At 50.4% G+C, this 19,053-nt stretch overlaps 1 protein-coding gene across 2 annotated transcripts; it reads left to right on the top strand.

Moving 5' to 3' along the window:
• The first annotated feature begins 430 nt into the window (after nt 1-430).
• On the top strand, nt 431-18,565 carry STRIP1 (striatin interacting protein 1). 2 transcript variants are annotated; one of them, XM_010589557.3, is made up of 21 exons: nt 431-635; nt 2,743-2,815; nt 3,787-3,861; nt 4,448-4,582; nt 4,682-4,802; nt 5,616-5,684; nt 6,716-6,822; nt 6,930-7,057; nt 8,480-8,662; nt 9,015-9,232; nt 10,155-10,220; nt 10,344-10,407; nt 11,528-11,599; nt 12,060-12,134; nt 12,371-12,468; nt 13,688-13,814; nt 14,018-14,118; nt 14,737-14,803; nt 15,544-15,648; nt 16,266-16,470; nt 17,626-18,565. In XM_010589557.3, exons 1-21 carry the CDS (start codon nt 456-458, stop codon nt 17,871-17,873), a joined length of 2,517 nt encoding a protein of 838 aa, XP_010587859.2. In that variant the 5' UTR covers nt 431-455; the 3' UTR covers nt 17,874-18,565. The 2 variants fall into 2 exon arrangements, with proteins under 2 accessions (XP_010587859.2, XP_003409609.1); XM_003409561.4 differs by having other exon boundaries at nt 432-635; nt 2,746-2,815.
• Nucleotides 18,566-19,053: the final 488 nt, after the last annotated feature.

Below are 19,053 nucleotides of genomic sequence, written 5' to 3'. Positions count from 1 at the left end.
TCACTACTGTAACTGCTTTATTTATTCATCTGTTTGTTTAGTGTATGTCTGTCCCCATGTGAATGTACACTCCAGGAAAACCAGGACTTTGTTCATCTTGTTCACCGCTATATCCCCAAAGCCTGGAACAGGGCTATAACAGAGGTAAGTGCAAAGCGAAGTTACAGCGATGGAGGGGGCAAACTAAACTAACCGAAGGAGCCAAGGGGAGACCTCACAGATAAAAATGACATTTAAATTGGGACTGGAAGGAAGACGTGGAAACAAAAAACGAGAGAAGGAAAAGAATATTTCATGCAAACGGAAGCTCGCGAGGTGACGGGCAGTCAAGATGGCGTCCAGCGCTTGCCGCCACACGTAATATGGCGACCAGGGAAAGTTCCTGGAGGAAATCACGCGAGAATTGGGTCACGGCGACAGTCCGAGAATTGAGCCGGGGGTGTGGAGCAGCCAAGATGGAGCCGGCAGCCGGCGGCCCAATCCCGATGATGGTGAACAACAAGCAGCCTCAGCCGCCGCCACCTCCGCCGCCCGCATCCGCGCAGCCTCCACCTGGGGCACCGCGGGCCGGCGGGGGACTCCTGCCCGGGGGCAAAGCCCGAGAGTTCAACCGCAACCAGCGCAAAGACTCGGAGGTCGGGAGCTCGGGGGGCGAGGCTGGCATCGGGCGGGCGGCTGTGGAGGTCCTGGACTTGGGGCCGCTCTGGGGTCTAAGCTCGCTTCCTAGAGCGGTCGACGGGCCTGGCCGGGAGGCTGTCACTTTACGAGAGAAGCAGGAAGCAAGGCTGGCACCCCCCTCGGGCCGGGGGCGTGAAGCCGGGATCCCGCCCGGATCCCTGCCGCACGGGAGAACCGCCCGGAGCCGGGTGATCGCTGGTTTGCTGCTCTGGGACGGGGCTGTGGGCGCTGCCTGGGGGACCCAGCCCCTAGGGAAAGCTCCCCATCCCAGTTCGCGGGTGAAGAGTCAGCGGTCTTCGTGCTCTCTAGGGGGCCAGGGTGGCTGCGCCCCCATCCCCTGATCGTCGTCTCTCGGCTGCTGATCCCAGGCGCGCGGGCGCGGGGTCGGTGGATCCGCAGCGCGCTGTGGACCGCGTGTGTGGGCAGGGAAGGGACTGGCCAGTGTTTAAAAGGCTCTTTGAAGCCGGACGGAGCTAATTATCACTAATAATACTAGCTCCCAGAGGTTGCAAGAATGGGAGGGAGTAACACTCCCTGTTTCTCTCCTTAGCAGGCTCAGGCCATGATGTGACAGCGTTTGGTGGCTGCTGTGCTCAGTGCGCCTGATGCTGAACTGTTAAGATCAGGAATGTACATTTTCAACGTTCCTTAGGGCTCCTCTTCCCCCTCCCCTCTTGCTAGTGGGCTGTTCCTCCAGTACCAGAGACTGTAATCCTCTAGTCTGGAGCTGGTCGATTCGTAACCTCACCCCGAGTTAAAGAATTCCTCCCACTGCCTCCTTTTGTAGAATTCATGAATGAAGACACACACTTGGCAGCGTTTTAGGACTTCTTAATCAGCATGTTCCCAGGCACTTACTATGAGGTCGGCTTCACCTGAGACAACTCAGAGGAAGCTGATCAAGCGGTCAGGCTCTTATTTATGAGCAAGAATTCATCATTGTCCAAGAAAAACTATCGGGTCATTCCAAAGAGTGATGATACTATCTTTAGACCTGTGAAATCAGTTCCTCGCAGACTTCTGTTTTTTGTTGACGGGCCTAAAGTCTGGTAAAATATGTCAAAATTTGGCAAGTCCAAAGTAGAGGTACCCTGAGCTTGAAGTGAATTGTTTAAAAATCAAAGAAATTGACCTTTCAGGAACCCTTGCATGGTGGGGTGGTGGGAGGGCCATGGCGAGGACTTGATACCTTTTTAGGTGTGGAGGGTTGTGAAAATGCACCTCTCAAGACGGTGTCTTCTTAATAATCACCTATTCCTTTGCCGAATTCTCCTCTGTGTGGGGGAGGGAAGCCATTCTGTGAGGCTGCTGCCTTTTCCGTCTGTCAGTTCTCACTGAAATCGGGGAGAGGGACAAGAAGGCTGAAGCGCTTCAACACCCACTTTGTCCTGAGCTGCTGATAGCCCAGTAGCCAGAAAGATGTGAGACTTCCAGAATCTTAGCACCGTGCAGAGTGGTCATTCAGTGCACAAAATACAGAGAAGCTTTGTGTTCACTGATCTAACAAGCACTTATTTGAGACATAAACTATTAATTCATTCACTCATTCATGCCAGGTACTTTGCTGGGCATTGTGAAATCTTTGGTGAACAAAATGGACAAGTTCCTGCTTTCAAGGAACTTGCACCCTCCTGGAGAGATAGACACTAAACAAAAATTCTGACGCCGAAAAAGTGCTATGAGGGAAGAGTATAAGATGCTCTGAGAGGGTTCCCTGGGTGATGCACGTGGTTAATGTGCTGAGTTACTAACTGAAAGGTTGGAGGTTTGAGTGTACACAGAGGCACCTCAGAAGAAAGGCCTGGCAATCTGCATCTGAAAAATCAGCCATTGAAAATCCCACGGAGCACAGTTCTACTCTGACACACATGCAGTCGCCATGAGTCAGAATCGATGACACCTGGTTTCATAAGCTAGCACAGGAAACAAAGTATTTTGATAAAACATCAAAAAAGTGGAGACAGTGATGTCCTATAACACAACATTGTGTCTGGAGAGCATATGTCTCTTTCTTTTAACAATGCTGGGAATGATCTTTTGCATAAAGCTCTCTCTTTTTCTCAGCAGGGCTATTCCGAGTCGCCAGACCTTGAGTTTGAGTATGCAGACACAGACAAGTGGGCTGCAGAGCTCTCTGGTAAAGCACAGAACTTTGTATTGGTTGGGAATGGAAGAAATAGAATTTTTTTTTCCTTATCGATATATTCTTTCAGAAAATTAAGAGTGTAAATATATTTTGGAAGTTTTTTTTTTCTTTAATTAGTGCTACTAATAAGATATATAAAACACGTAACCGTATTTTTACATAAATGACGCGTGCCTTCTATGTTTGTTTGCCAGCCTTGCCCTTTCCCTGGGAGATATTTTCAGCTGTCAAAAAAAAAAAAAAAAGTAGCGTAGTGTGCTTATGGAAATACCTGGTAGGGGGTAGAGGGAGTGTGCAGTTGGCAAAAAAAAAACACAGAAGGTATGCATTATTTGTGTAAAAATACAGTAATTTAATTCAAGCCTTCAGTGTCTCATGACTTGGGGTTGCCCATCACTTTTATGAAGCATCTGTGTGTAGTCAGCTCAGTTAGCTGTAGGGTCCAGTCCCAATGTGGGGACAGCTAGTGATGTTCTCTCCATAAATTATCCCCCAGCAGTGATCTGTCCTCGGGCAGTGGGTCACAAGGGATGCCAGCAAGTGCGACTATGTCAGTGCATACCCATCGCTGCTGCTGCAGCACACCTGTGATGTGAGGCCAGCTTAAGCTGTTTCTCAAGCCTCCATAGTACAGGAGGTAGTGCCTACTTGAGAGACACATGTTCAGGGTAGTGGTCACCCTCAGGTATGGCATGGAGGGATGGATGTGCATCAGACTGGAAATGCCCGGACTTCTGCTTAACTGGAATTCTGGTTATCAGCTGCGAGGCAAGTCAGCCTTCTCTCATCACACACCTGAGAGCGCTAAGGCCCCGTAGGTAGTTAGCATAATCCAGGAGTCACTGTGACTCACGGGCAGAGTTAGGACTGCAAGCAAATGCCTTACCTTCCCTGCTGCACGTGAGAGCTGGGTGTGGAATGCGGACATGGAACGGATGGTGATGAGACTTTGTTCTTGGCAGAGCTTTACAGCTACACAGAAGGGCCAGAGTTTCTGATGAATAGAAAATGCTTTGAGGAGGACTTCAGGATCCATGGTGAGATGATTTTGCCACTTACTTCCTTTCATTCTGCACCACCAGAGCTGCCAGGTTTCTCTTAGTCATCTGAATGGCCTCAGTCATCCTGAAGTGACCCAGTAAACCTGCTGAGCCATGATTCTGCAAGGCCAGGTGTGGCATTTAGAGTGGGCCCGTTGGTACTCTGGTGGTGGCTTTGCAGGATATGTGTATTACAAGAAAATTTCCACCTGATGAAAAATCAAACCTGTTGACGTTGAGTTGATTCTGACTTACAGCAACCCTATAGGACAGAGTAGAACTGCCCCATAGGGTTTCCAAGGAGTGGCTGGTGAATTCAAACTGCTGACCTTTTGGTTAGTAGCCAAGCTCTTAACCACTGCGCCACCAGGCATCCACCTGATTAAAATTGCACCCAAAATATCAGTATTCCAGTCTGGAGATTCACTGGACAGCAGTGTGACATTATCCCTTACATAGGAAGTGACTTGCCTTTCTGAGTTTTCTGTTCCTATAGCAGTCCTGAATTTGGTAAATTAACACTGTGTCATTCCATTGTGAGGGTTTTTCTGGGCTTAGGTGTAACTAGTCTCTCACCCTGCAGTGACAGACAAGAAGTGGACCGAGCTGGACACCAACCAGCACCGTACCCATGCCATGAGGCTCCTGGATGGCTTGGAAGTCACTGCCAGAGAGAAGAGGCTCAAGGTGGCCCGAGCAATTCTCTATGTTGCTCAAGGTACTGAGTAGACCTTGCTAGGGTCGCCTGGCACCTCTGCCAGGGGCATCACCCAGTCAGATGCTGGAGGGGCTCAGTGACCTATGCCTGTGTTTGCAGGCACCTTTGGGGAGTGCAGCTCAGAGGCGGAGGTGCAGTTCTGGATGCGCTACAACATATTCCTGCTCCTGGAGGTGGGCACCTTCAGTGCTCTGGTGGAGCTTCTGAACATGGAAATAGAGTGAGTATTTCTTTTGAGGGACCTGAGTAGGAGGAGGGAGACGGTTGGGAAGGGGGACAGAGCTGACAGAGCTAACTAGCTTTGACAGGGTTAAATGGGCCACACAGGGCTGAGGGTCTGCTCCCAAACTCTGTTCTGACCACCAGGGTTGGATAGTGGGGGAAGCTGCTGCTCACCCAAACCTTGAATGAGGCTTCTAGGGGGCAGGTGTTGCAGCTCCCTGATGCCACAGCTTTTACACCAGACAGTGCAGGTCCTGCCTAGGCCTGGGTGCCTTTCAAAAGGAGGCCTGTCATTTTTAACTCTCTGTTGAACCTACAGACTCACTGTATTTGTGCTGAAAGTTTCCCTTCAGCATGAGGCCAGGCCTGTGTCTGACAAATGGGCTGAACCAAAGCGTGCTCTAGCCTTGTGTTACCACTGATTCTTTGTCTGATGGACAGGTCAGCTCACCAGCAGTAGTCAGTAATAGCTGAGAACACCCACTAAGTCCTTACTGTATCCCAGGCATTGTTCTGAGGACATTACACGTTAATGACGTAGGTATTACTATCATCCCCATTTTGCAGATGAGGAAACTGAGACCCAGAGAACTTAAGTACCTCGCCCAAGGGTACAAGTTAGTAAATGTCAGAGTCAGGGTTCAAACCTTGGAGGTCTGGTCCAGGGCGTGAGCTCTTAACCACTGTGTCCTACAGCCTTGCATGCAGTCTAGCATGTAGCATAGCATTTTGTTCCTCCGTGGACAGCACTTCTCAGGTGAATCACTTATCTTCCCGGGGGAAGGTGCTGACTCTCGAATCCTTCCTGCAGCAACAGTGCCGCCTGCAGCAGTGCAGTGAGGAAGCCTGCCATCTCCCTGGCTGACAGTACAGATCTGAGGTGAGGCAAGCAGCAAGCCTGGGCCTCTGGGAGCTTGAGCCAGTGTTAGAGAACCAGAGCTGGGTATGGAGGGGTGGCTTTGGGTCTCCTCACTGTACATTTCTTCTGCACACACTAATGTGCAACTGTGATGGGCTCGGGGTGAGTGATAAGCAGGCCCTGCTGAAGGCTCTGCATAGGTGGGACACTGGGTTGAATCTCCTGAAGGAAAACATCCAGGGTCAGCCCACTTAATAGTACCCCAGTGATGTTTGAGCCTTCTGCTCTCACTGCTGTTAGAATTGGGCTGTGTGATATTTGGGAGGGACACAGTGTGGCTCTGTGGGCTCCCACCTTTCCATGGCACAATGTGATCCTCATCTATATGGATTAGCCTCGACTCCTACATAATATTTTGTGGTTACTCAGGAAGTAATGGCAACTGCTAAACAACGATATCTTTTCATTTTTGTGAAGGCTAAAATCTATCTCCTTTTATGAATTTGGAAGCTTTTCAGACTCTTGGGTTTGCGTTGCTCCCCACTGTAGTTAGGGTTCTCGCATGTCACCCCCTCCTGATTTCCACTCCATCGCGATTAACTCTATCCCTGTCCTTGCACTGTTCGTGCTTTGACCCTGGCCTCCTTTGACTGACCTGACACTCGTTTCCAATGCTCACTCCCACCTCTGCTTTTTTTTCATCCCAGGGAACTTAGGGCAGTAAGTTTTTGGCCATTCTTAGTCATATTCATTCACTCAGCAGCCACTGATTAAGTACCTCCTTTTGTCAGCACCTTGCCGAGCACTGGAGACACAAAACAGAATAAGATCTGATCCCAGCCATAGTAACATGAAACCGGGGGAAGCACCAAGAGGGAAAGACTTAAACGTTCCTTTGGTCTGTGGGATGCTTGGTTTCTGGTCTTCCTTTTCTCAGTTTCTCTGCATTAAAGCCTTCCCACTGGCCCCCTTTCAGCTGGGATGTGAGGAACCCAGGGACGCTCCTTTGACCCCCCCGTCCTGCTCCATTGTGAGCTACCTCTTGTCCTCAGGGTCCTGCTCAACATCATGTACCTGACTGTGGAGACCGTTCACCAGGAGTGTGAGGGCGATAAGGCCGAGTGGAGGACGATGCGGCAGACCTTCAGGGCTGAGCTAGGTAGGATCCTGGGGACCCTGTCTAGAGTCCCTGCCAAGAGGGTAGCCAGGGGCTTGGGGAGTGCCTTGTTCCTGCCTGTGGCCCTCATCCCTTTATGTTGCCTTCAGGTTCCCCACTGTACAACAATGAGCCATTTGCCATCATGCTGTTTGGGATGGTCACCAAATTTTGTAGCGGCCATGCCCCTCACTTCCCGATGAAGAAAGTTCTCTTGCTGCTCTGGAAGACAGTATTGGTGAGCACCTCCTTGGAGGAAAACTTGGGTGCTAGGGGCTTTTTTTTTTTGAGTTGTGGTAAATATATATGTAACAAAACATTTGCCATTCAGCAGTCTTTACACGTATGGTTTAGTGACATTAACTACATTCATCATGTTGTTCAACCGTCACCCTTATCTGCTCCCAAATTTTTTCATCGCCCTTAACAGAAAGAAGTTCAGTGACTAGGAGGCCTATTGAATGTTGAATTACGTGTAACCACTTTGGTAAAAAAAGAAAAAAAAATGGAAAAAAAACCTTCCTGAAAGGAGATGGCAAAAGAAGTGTCACTAAAGCCAAAGAGAACTTGGTCTTTGAGTCAGAATAGGTATTTGGCACCCTGACTCCTGGAAGCTGTTTTCTTCAGTCGCAGAACAGCTTCTCCCCAGACAAGGCTGCCTCTCAGGAAGTGGCTCCTGAACCTGGAGTTTGTAAAGTGATTTGAGGCAAAATTGGTTGAAATTAGAGCTGGTATAATTGGGGCCCCTAAATTAGATGAAGTAACCAAGAGTGAGCCCTCAGCTAGCCTTCAGGTTCTTCAGCAGATGGCAGGAAACCTGACTCTGTGTCTAGCTAGGAAGGTAGTGGGTGCCAGGGAAGTGGGCTGGTGGCACACTTGGCTTGGAGGGCGTGGCTTGGATGCGGTTGTCAGTAGCTAGGCCCAAGCCAAGCCAGGAGTCCCTCCCACCAGGAGGAGCAGTCAAGGAGGAAAGCAGAGCTGGAGCTTGGACTGCTACTATCACTGAAGCTCATCCGCCCCTCTTGTCAGGATGGGCCAGCTCTGTACCCAGAGGCTCAGTGAGCTTAGGGGCCTCTTAAAAGTCATCTGTGTATTTTATCTTGGCTGTGCATCCTGTTGGTTCCTCATAAAGCCTCACTGAAGCCAGAGAGGAAAGCTGAATTGTTCAGAAACAGTGAAACCAAGCAGCCTAAAATTGCTGTACAGTGCTAGAGTTTTGGCTTCTAGGGAGATACTTAGATGAAGCTTTCTTTTTTTTAATTTGAGCATGTAACAGTGTATTTCCAAATTGACTTTGAAAGACTGGCATGTATAACTTGAAACTTCTGAGTCTCACTGAGTATTTTAGGAACTTGAAGAGTTAGGCTCGTCAGTCTTTTTTTATTAGACAGTGTACCGTGCATACAGAGTTAAACATGTCTGCTCACTAGGTCAAGTCAGCCTGCATTTCTACTCCTTCCTTGCTCCTTTTTCTATTCTCCCTTGCAGATGTCACTGAATTCTTCTTTGGGGTAGATTTAGTCCCTTGTTCAGGGGTTGCGCGGGTCTCTGTAAAGATGTGGGTCATGGTGTCATGAGTTGACATGGTGATCAGGGAGCCAGATACGGTATTCGTCCTGTGGATGTGCTCACCCTGGCTCTGCCCCTGCCTGTGATGCAGTGCACGCTGGGCGGGTTCGAGGAGCTGCAGAGCATGAAGGCTGAGAAGCGCACCATCCTGGGTCTCCCCCCACTGCCTGAGGACAGCATCAAAGTGATCCGCAACATGAGGGCTGCCTCGCCTCCAGCATCTGCGTCGGACCTGATTGAGCAGCAGCAGAAACGGGGCCGCCGGGAGCACAAGGTGAGGTGACTGAGGTTCTGTGACTCCTGAGGGTTATCAGGGTTCACAGATGCAGCAGTGAGGAGGAAGGGGATTTCGGGAAATCCTCTCCAATCAGCTAGTTGAGATGAATGTCTCCAGGGCAGGGACACTTGGTCCTCAGCCAGGGTCTGATTTATAGTGGATACTCAGGACTTTTGAGGGACTGGGACCAGAAATGATTTGTCATTTGGTCCCTACCTTGACTCCCTCTCTGGTCTTCCACTGCCCTTATCCCTCTGCCTTTTTGTGTTGCATCTAGTCTCGCCTCATTTCCCTTTCCTGTTTCCTCAGTTGGCTCTTGCTATTGGATCTACCGTCCCTCTGTTTTCAGGCTCTGATAAAGCAGGACAACTTGGATGCCTTCAATGAGCGGGATCCATACAAGGCTGATGACTCTCGAGAGGAGGAAGAAGAGAACGATGATGACAACAGTCTGGAGGGGGAGACATTCCCCCTTGAGCGGGATGAGGTGATGCCTCCCCCACTACAGCACCCGCAGACTGACCGGCTTACCTGCCCCAAGGGACTCCCATGGGCTCCCAAGGTCAGGTGAGTCTCAGACCTGTGAAACACTCTGCTCCTGAATCTGTAGCCCTCACACCTTCGGGCCTGGTGTGGCCTGAGTCACCACTTGAGGTCCTCTGCAGGGCCAGGTTGACTTTGGCTCCAGGACGAGGCTCTTAAAGTACCCTGTGCTGGCCCACCTACACAGTAGGGCCTGGCCTTGCACAATAGGGCTCGTGCCTGGTTCTTGAGTCAATAATTAGAACGAGCTGTTAGTTAGACATGATGCTAGTGAAAGGGTTTAGGAAAAAAATAAAATCAAGGATATTTAAAGAAACCAGTCTCCTTCAGGGTTATATGTGGTTTTTAGTTGAGCAATAATAGATTAAGCAAGAGTTTCTTTAGAACAGTAATTAAGATATTTAAGATCCATGTGGACGAGTAGATGGATGGAAAGGTGTCTGAAAATATATGAGTAATGCCTGTTTGAAAGTGCCCTTAAGAAATAGATGAAACGTGAACGGAAATAGAAGTCACTTTCTCAGTCCAGGTAAAGTGGTCAGTGAAGAGGATGCAAAACAGGTCATCAGAAAACACAGAGAGATGTGTCAGATTGTTTGAAACAGGAAAATGTGAACCATTTATAGCTCCAGTTGTTATAAAAATTTTAAACGTTTAAGAAATTCTGAGTAAACTATGCTTTTAAGTTTGATGTGTTGGTTTAACTTTATGAATAAACTAGTTAAACATAATGTATTTTCAGGTTATTAATCCAAAGAAGATTATAAAGAATGTTAAAATAGGGAAGGTTTCAGTTTTTTCTATTTTAATTTTTTTCCCCAAAAAGAAAAATGATTGTGGGAGACTTTTTCTTCTCCTGGCTTTATAATTTCTGCAAGCTTTATGTTAACCCCACTGCCTTGAAATAACGTTTAACAGAAAGCTTTCTGTCTTCTTTCTTTGGCAGAGAAAGAGACATTGAGATGTTCCTTGAGTCCAGCCGCAGCAAGTTCATAGGCTACACCCTCGGCAGGTGAGTGTGAGCCAGCTCCTCTGGAAGAATGGTGGCCGGAGGCTCACTCCACTGGCCTGTGGTGTGTGGGGACCCAGGCAAATTGATGTCTAGGCTTAATACACAGCCTCCTTTATTCCCCAGTGACACGAACACAGTGGTGGGGCTGCCCAGGCCAATCCACGAAAGCATCAAGACTCTGAAACAGGTGAGTGGCTTTGGGTGAGCTTTTGGCCTAGTTTGGTCCCAAGCGAGCAAAGTGAGACCAGCCCACAGGGAGAAGCCTGAGCTGGGAGCCTGTCTGAAAGAGCCTAGGCTGGACGAATGGGTGGACTGCTGAAATAGCCTTTAAAACAGTTCTTCATCAGTTTTACTTGCTTTAGCTGAACTTTTGGTTAGGACTGACTGGGGATTCATTGAGGATAATATTACCTGACAGTTGTTGGCGTTTTAAGGCAATAATTAGCCCTCCCTTTTTCTTCCTTGCCCACATTCTAAGATAGTTGAGGCAGAGGAGTAGGCCAATGGAAATGAAAATGCCAGCTTTATTGCTGATAGAGCTGCTGGAGAATGAGGTCTAGGAACACAGCAACAATAGCTGTTGTAATACTGTACGTCCAGAATTAGGCGGGGTCACCTCCCCAGACCCTGGCTGTGCTGGAACCTTGCTAAGCCTGATTAAGGAACAGCAGACCAGCAGCTGGAGCAGAAAAGTGTACAGGCTTTCAGCAGGCAGGCAGATTGTAACAAGAAAAGGGAAACCGTTTGGGCCGTTCCTCCCTTAGTCACCAGTCAGAGAGGGAAGAATGAGCATGTGGGAAGGGGCAGAGAGAGACCAGGAGTGTTTTACAAATTGCATGTCCCTCTACATGGAAGGAAACATCAGGAATGGGGAATAGGTGTCACCCCTAACAACACACACCCAGAGCATAAATGTTTGTGTGTTTTTTTTAATATCTTTTTTTAACTTTTACAGTACTAAGTGGTCCCCATTCAGCTAGACTCTTTTGAGTTCTTGATTTCCCTTTTAATAGATTTTCTCCTCTCACTGTTTCTGTCTGAAAGCCCCTTTCCATCCTTTAATTTGTTTTTTCTAATCTACCGTGGACCTTTTACACTGGTTATAAAAGGCGCAAGTTGAGAAGTGCCCACTTAGAAAGGTCTTTAGGGTTTAGAGTTTTAGTTAGAGATCTTTGTGGCGACTTAGCCCTCTTTCAGAAGGCTGTGTTTGAAGAACAAGGTTTGGGGTCTTTGCCAGGGTGCAGGGAATTTGGCCAGAGAAGGAGGGGTGCCCTCTCGAATGCCTGCTTTTTCTGCCCTCTCCCCAGCACAAGTACACGTCGATTGCAGAGGTCCAGGCACAGATGGAGGAGGAGTACCTTCGCTCTCCTCTCTCGGGGGTGAGTAGCGGTCTTCTTTAGCCTGTAGGATTCCCAGCTGTTCCCAAGTCACAAAGCTCCTCTCCAGAATTCCCAGTCTGGTTTTCATAGCAGGGGGCAGTACAGGGATTAAGAGCACAGACTGAGCTGTTCACCTGCCTTTGAGTTCTGGCTTCACCTTTTAGTGGGCTGCCAACACAGGCAAGTTACTGGATCTCTCTGTGCTTTAGTTTCCTCATCTATGAAATGGGGATAATAATAGTAGTTTCTTCATAGTGGTGTAGTAAGGAATAACCGAGTTATTACAAGGAAAATGCTTAGAACAGTCCCTGGCACATTGTACATGCTTAGGGTTTGCCATCAGTAACAGCATCATTACTTACACTGGTACTTACAGAATCTCCTGCAGCCTGCTAGGAAACTGGCATAGGAGATTGTCGTCAGGCCTGGGGTTTTGCATTTGTACCCATTGTGTTAAAAGGGAGAAGAGGAAGTCGAGCAAGTTCCTGCAGAAACCCTCTATCAAGGCTTGCTCCCCAGCCTGCCTCAGTACATGGTGAGTGCTGTTGCTTCCTCCTCAGGGGTGCTCTGCGTTTGGGGCCCTCTCCATGGCGATCAGTCAGTGCCTGCAGTAGGCTCACCCTCCTGGCCACACTAGCCTTGAGAACATGGCCCCCTGGTCCCCTTTGGCCCCTCCTTTTGCCACCTGAGGACCTACAGTGGGACCACTTCGGTGGCTCAGCTCAGGTCCTGGGCTCTTTGTGTGCTGTCTGAACGCCTGCTCTTCCCCAGATCGCCCTGCTGAAGATCCTGCTGGCTGCCGCACCCACCTCCAAGGCCAAGACAGACTCAATCAACATCCTAGCAGATGTCCTGCCAGAGGAGATGCCGTGAGTGTCATCCTGTGAATGGGGCAGGGAAATGGAAACGCTTTCCTTTTGGTCCAGGTGTTTGCTAGGTTGGTTTCTTTTTTTTTTTTGGCCTAACTTCTCAGTAGGTTAAGTTTAGTGTATTCCTCGTTCAGAAAAAGGAAAGTGTACTGGATTGAAAAATTCTACTGGTTGGGAGATGGCTTAGTCCAGTTGCCCTAGACTCTACCGTAGTCTCTGCCACTGAGTGAACTCCTAAGCGAACTGGGGAAAGGCATTTCGTCTTCTGTAAATTGAATGACCCTGCATTACACACTTAACAGAACCCTCCCTCTAAAGTGTGAGGTCAGGACTTCCAGGATGCGTAAGGTTAGCATCCAGTAATGTGCTAGCCTACAGGTGAATCTGAGCTAAGTGTGGATTCTTTCCTGTTCCTCAGTGAACTGATAACTTGTGAATACTTGTGAATATCTCAGGGTGCTCGAGTGAAATCCTCAGGGACTCTTCATCCCTGGGGCGCTGACTTCAGCTCTTTGATGTGAGAGTATAAGCTGAAATCATGCTCTCTTTTGATAAGGACCCAGGCCTTGACCTGATCTCCTGCCTGCCTGCCTGCCAGCAGCCCAGCTCAGAGCCAAACTCCCTGGCAGAGTCTGCCAGTGAACAGGGCTCTGCACTGCCCTTGGGCTGGGCCTTGAGGCTGCCTGTGAGTGCACAGGTGGGAAGAGACCGGGCTTGGCTAATACCAAAGGGAGCTTCAAGGAACACTAAGTCATCAGGGTGTTCGTTGTGAAAAGGGTGCCAGAGTCAAATATTCTACTTCAGACTTGGCGGTGAGAAGTCCTGAATTATGTTACATGTTTAACTCTGTGCTTCCGAAATTTATCTGACAACAAAGCCCCTTTTTTTTCCAGTAATGTGAAACATCTCAACGTACCAATATTCCACAGAACATACTCTGGGGAACCTAAGTTCATATGGTGGCAGAAGCTTAGGAGAGATCTTGAAAAGGAGAAGTTCATTTTAGGGGGACAGCAGAGAGTGTGTCTGGGCGTCATGGGGAAGAGATCAGTGGGCTAAGCTTAGCTGCCCTAGGGAGGGTGGAAGCCTGGTCCTGACCGCTGAGATGTCCACAGGATGGGTGGTGAGGCAGGAAGAGCCTTTGACCGGAGAAGTGTCAGGAATTCCTCTCCTTGTGAACCCCTAGGAAGGAGGCTCACTGCAGAAATTGTGTTTTCAGCACCACAGTGTTGCAGAGCATGAAGCTGGGGGTCGACGTGAACCGCCACAAGGAGGTCATTGTTAAGGCCATTTCTGCTGTCCTGCTGCTGCTGCTGAAGCACTTTAAGCTGAACCACATCTACCAGGTACCTTCCTATATACGAGGCCAGGGCCAGTGGCCGCAGGCAGCGCTGCTCCTCCAGCCGGGAGGACAGGGGACTTGGCCTTCGGCTGCTCCCTGAACTGTGTGCATGAGTGCTCTGAGACACAGTCTGCCAACCAGGCCTTTATCACTGCAGGAAGAGGGTGAGGTCCCAAGGAGCATACTTATTTTTTTTCTTGGTTTCAGTTTGAATACATGGCCCAGCACCTGGTGTTTGCCAACTGTATCCCTTTGATCCTTAAGTTCTTCAATCAAAACATCATGTCCTACATCACTGCTAAGAACAGGTAATAAGGGACCAGGGACTAGGAAGGGTATATCCACACAGCAGGGCTCCCAACTTACCTCGACCACTGAGTCCGTCCAGCACGCCGCTAGGCATCAGGACATAAAGATGAATGAGACAGGGTCCCTGCCTGAGGCTAGCTAGTCCAGTGGCAGGTGACCTAGTCTGTGCCTGGGCTCTAGCACTGCCCTCACTGCCTCTTGGGCACACTTCTTGCTGAGATCCGCAGGGCCAGCTTTCTAAGGAGCTCAGCAGTGTGCACTGTAATCCCTGCTGGCTGGCTCATACCCCACCTCCCCTGCCCACCGGTAAGGTGCACCACCTGGTGGGCTGCCAGCAGCCATTGCCTGGGGAAAGGACTTGACTTAGAACTCTCCCCAACCTCAGATTCATGTCTGTGGGGAAAGCTGCTGCAGGGTCCCCATCCCTTACAAGGATTGCAAGCTGACCTCTGGCCACAGAGGGACCTGACAGGTTCCCTTGTAGCGTATATTCCCTCGTCTTATTTCGGGGGGGGCGAGAGGTTGCAGACAAGATAGATTCTTACTTCCGCTTCAACAAGCAAAGGAAAGCCAGGAGTTGTGCTCATGGTGCCACCAGGTCTTCTTGCCCCTTGCAGCATTTCTGTCTTGGATTACCCTCATTGCGTAGTACATGAGCTGCCAGAGCTGACCGCAGAGAGCCTGGTGAGTAGCCGGGCTCCCACCAGCTGTCCCTTTGGCATGAGGGTCAGCCAGTGGAGAGCCTGCCTCCCCTGACACAGGGATAGAGGGGTCCTCCACAGGTGTGCACTGTGGAGTGCCTGACGTTTAAAGAACTGCAGTTGCATACGAGGCGGGGAGCAGGGGGCGGAGTGCAGCTGGCAGAGCTGAAAGATTTGGATACGGGGATTAGTCAGTCAGGGAGTTTGGTCTCGAGGGGCTGCTGACTCAGAACTCAGTTGAGCTGCTTCACATCTCATGCTGGACTCCTATGGGACCACATCCCTGAGGCAGCCTGGGCTGTGGAGGACTGAGGCCATAGCCCCCAATATCATAGTCTAGGTTTCCTGCAGGAAAATCTAGAGAATCCAGTTCCCCCATGTCAACTTCCAGGCTAGAGTCTTCCCCTCAGTACAGAGAGGGATTGGAAGTCTCACCCTCACCCCCCAGCCTCTCCTGGTTGAGGCATGGGGACCCAGTTATTCTGGGATCACGTATGTGAGGGCCTTTGGAGGGCCTTTGGGGGGCCCTGGTAGCTCAGTGGTTAAGAGTTTGGCTGCCAACCAAAAGGTCAGCAGTTCAAACCCACCAGCCGCTCCTTAGAAACCTGGTGGGGCAGTTCTAGTCTGTCCTATAGGATCGCTGTGAGTCAGAATCGACTCGACAGCAGCAGGTTTTTTGGTGCAGTTGTGAGGGTTGTGATTGTTGCTGGGTTTACCCTACAGGAAGCAGGTGACAATAACCAGTTTTGCTGGAGGAACCTCTTTTCTTGTATCAATCTGCTTCGAATCTTGAACAAGCTGACCAAATGGAAGCATTCAAGGACAATGGTGAGTCAGCGCAGTCAGCAGGCATGAAATTGGGAGCTCAGAGAAGAAAGGCATGCCACTACACCTTCTCTCACCCTTCATGCCGTGAGCAGGCAGGCCTCTGGGTGGGGCTTGCTGCTGCAGCTGCCTCCTTCTCACTGAAGTTTCCTGTAGCCACAGCCTTGCTTTCTGAGGGCCGATTCCTTGGTGAGTTGAACCGTAGGCTGGGCAAGGCTCAGCCGTGCAGTGAAACAAATCCACATTTATATACGAGATGTTTCTATGTCCTTTTAATTTCAGTTGATAACAACCAGGCTTCTAGGATCTCTCTTAACCTGGGTCTGTGGATGCCTTTGGGGTGGGGAGGCCCCTGAACCCTCTGAAATTACGTATGTGCACACGGGAATGTTTCTGGTGAAGGAATTCATAGCTGTCTTCAGAGCCAAAACGACTCATAAGTAGGATGACCAGCCATCCCGGTTTGCTTGGGATTCTCCTGCTCCCATCTCCCAGGAAACCCCTTGGTCTGCAGAAAACCGGGACAGTTGGTAACCCTGCCCATGACCCAAAAGAAGATTGAGCAGCATTGTGATACACGCGTTTATTTCTGCCCTCAACCTGGGCTGCTCCCTTCACAGATGCTGGTGGTGTTCAAATCAGCCCCCATCCTGAAGCGGGCCCTGAAGGTGAAGCAAGCCATGATGCAGCTCTATGTGCTGAAGCTGCTCAAGGTGCAGACCAAATACCTGGGGCGGCAATGGCGAAAGAGCAACATGAAGACGATGTCAGCCATCTACCAGAAGGTGCGGCACCGGCTGAATGACGACTGGGCCTACGGCAATGGTGAGGCTGCGGCACAGAGCCGGGTGGGAGGTGTGCGGGGAGAGGGGACCTTCACTCCCTGCTCGGTACCTCAGGCACCTCTGCCCTGAGCTTCCTGTTGAGGAACAGTTGAGAGCCCAGCTCCTGCTTTTGTAGCCTCAGAATGAGAGTTCTGCGAAGGGCTTCTTCACTGTCCTCCCCTCCAAGTCATTCCTGTTTTAGAAATTGTCACAAGACTCTGTCCCCTCTTTTCCATTTCCACGGCAGCTGCCTTAGTTCTGGCTACCTAAACTCTTTCAACTCCTGACTGGCTTCCCTGCTTCCAGTTTCTTCCCCTTCATCAGTGTCTCCAGCTTTGCCCTGGTGATCTTTTCAAAATACAAACCCTTTGGTGTTGCCTCCCTGAGTAAAACCTGCCATTAGCCTCCTCTATCGCTTAGAATTAGAGCCAAACTCTTAACGTGAGGCATATGAGACCACCCTTCTGTAACCTGACTGCCCTCAGCAGCCTCTGGGCACACGGGAGCACTTCATCCCTGACATTTGCTATGTTGTTTCCCGCTCTGTGCCTCGGCGTGTAGTGTTCCCTCTTTGGCAGCATCACCCTACCCCAACTGTTGTGCACTTGCTGTATGTTGCTTCCTGCTCCGGTGGAGTTCGTTCTTGTGCCCCGAGTTCCCTCAGCATGTTGTCACAGTGCCTGCATAGCACACTATGGCCCACTGACTGAATCTGTGCAGGCCAGGACGGTGTCAGAGTCATCTGTGTATCCCCGCAGACAGGTGGCACACAGCACCTGGTCAGGGAATGAGAGCAAGCGAGCAGACGAAGGGGTCTCCAGGTTCCTGCCTCTGAGCCCAGTGAAGCATGTTGTCCTTGTGGCTCCTCGCAGAGTCAGTCATTCATCTACATAAACCCTGCTGTAGAACCTGCTTGCTTAGTGGACCTGGCTTTTCTCCTTTTACCTGTCTCTCCTTTGAGTCTGGGGAACAGTTCTCAGTCTCCCTTTGGACCCTTTCCTGTAACCTCCCAGCAGAGGGTGAGGCTTGGAGGAGTCCTGGTCCCCTTGGCAGCATTCAAGCCCTGGCTGACCTGGCCCCTGAACTCCTGTAGTGAACCCATAGGGAGCTGCCACCAGGGCCTGGCTCCTGACCATGTCTTCCTGCTTTGTCCCAGATCTTGATGCCCGGCCTTGGGACTTCCAGGCAGAGGAGTGTGCCCTCCGGGCCAACATTGAACGCTTCAATGCCCGGCGCTATGACCGGGCCCACAGCAACCCTGACTTTCTGCCTGTGGACAACTGCCTGCAGAGTGTCCTGGGCCAGCGAGTAGACCTCCCTGAGGACTTCCAGATGAACTATGACCTCTGGCTAGAAAGGGAGGTCTTCTCCAAGCCCATTTCCTGGGAGGAGCTGCTGCAGTGAGGCTCCCGGGCAGGGGACTGAGGAGGGAAGAAGGAGTGACCTCAAGCTGCCAGTGGGGATGGTCCTGGTTCATTGCTGCAGTGCTCCCGTCCCCCTCCAGGTGGCAGCACAGCCCGACTCTGCCCTCCAGAGCCAGCACTGGGCTCGTGGATGAGTCCAGGTTTGGCGTCTCATTGATTCCCAGCCCAGCGTCCTGCTCAGGAGCAGTCCTCTCTCTACTTGGAATCCTCTCTTCCTTCACTCCCCCTCTCTCTTGGACATGGTTGGTTGCAGCCCATTTCTCAAATCAGCCCAAGGCTTGGTAAAACCAGGGTGGGCTGGGTTCTCCCTGCATCTGGAATCTAGGGGTCACAAGCTGACTCTGGAGGCATGGAGATTCTTGCATGTCAGCTAGTCATGGAGGAGGAGTTAGGGCCAGGGCCACAGGGCCAGGAAGTCAGCATCCTGGTTTTGCTCTGGGGTAAGTTACATCCAGAAGCAATTGCGGAGGCCCCACAGCTGCCTCAGCGCTTTGGTCTGGACAGAGTCAGGTAGGAAGAGAAGCTTCCTTTAACCAGAGGTGCCATTTTTCCTCTTGGTTTGCTAAGGGCCTGTAAATATTTATATATAAATCTGTGTGTATTCTCTTGCGTTATGTTGGGGTTTTTAATGTGTTTATGTATTCTATTTACATTAAAAGGAAGTAAAAACAATCCCCATTGCCTTGTCTGAAGAAAATATGACTCCTGAATATCTCCTCCAGGTCCAGAGAGGCCGTTTTCCTGCCAGCATTGGTAGGTCACCACTTGTCCCTCCAAGGCTGCCTGACTTCCCCACTTAAGGGGAAGGGGAAGGGGATTCGGCTGGACAGCAGGTACAAGGTACTTATTCTGTCTCTACATCAGTCTGGGATCACTGTAGCCCAGCTCCAGGGTCCTGGGCTGCTGGAATGACAAGTTGTCCTGCAGCCCCTGGGTTTGATGTAATTGCAGTAGAAGCCGAGGTTTCTCCGGCTTACATCTCTAAGCTGGCCTCAACCAAACCAGTTTCATTGCTCTGGAGGGAGGGAGGGAGAGATAAGTCAAAGGGCGGGGTCAACTGCTCTAGGCCTCACTGAGCCAGGTGGTTGGGACCGAGCAGAAACTCATGTGCTCATAGCTTGGGGAAGTACTAGACCATCAAGAGTTAGCTCCGTGGTGGA

The sequence above is a fragment of the Loxodonta africana genome, chromosome 3 (genome assembly GCF_030014295.1).
Source record: "Loxodonta africana isolate mLoxAfr1 chromosome 3, mLoxAfr1.hap2, whole genome shotgun sequence".
Classification (NCBI taxonomy): Eukaryota; Metazoa; Chordata; class Mammalia; order Proboscidea; family Elephantidae; genus Loxodonta; species Loxodonta africana.
The sequence above is the reverse complement of the archived record's forward strand: the minus strand, read 5'-3'. Positions and strand labels throughout refer to the sequence as shown.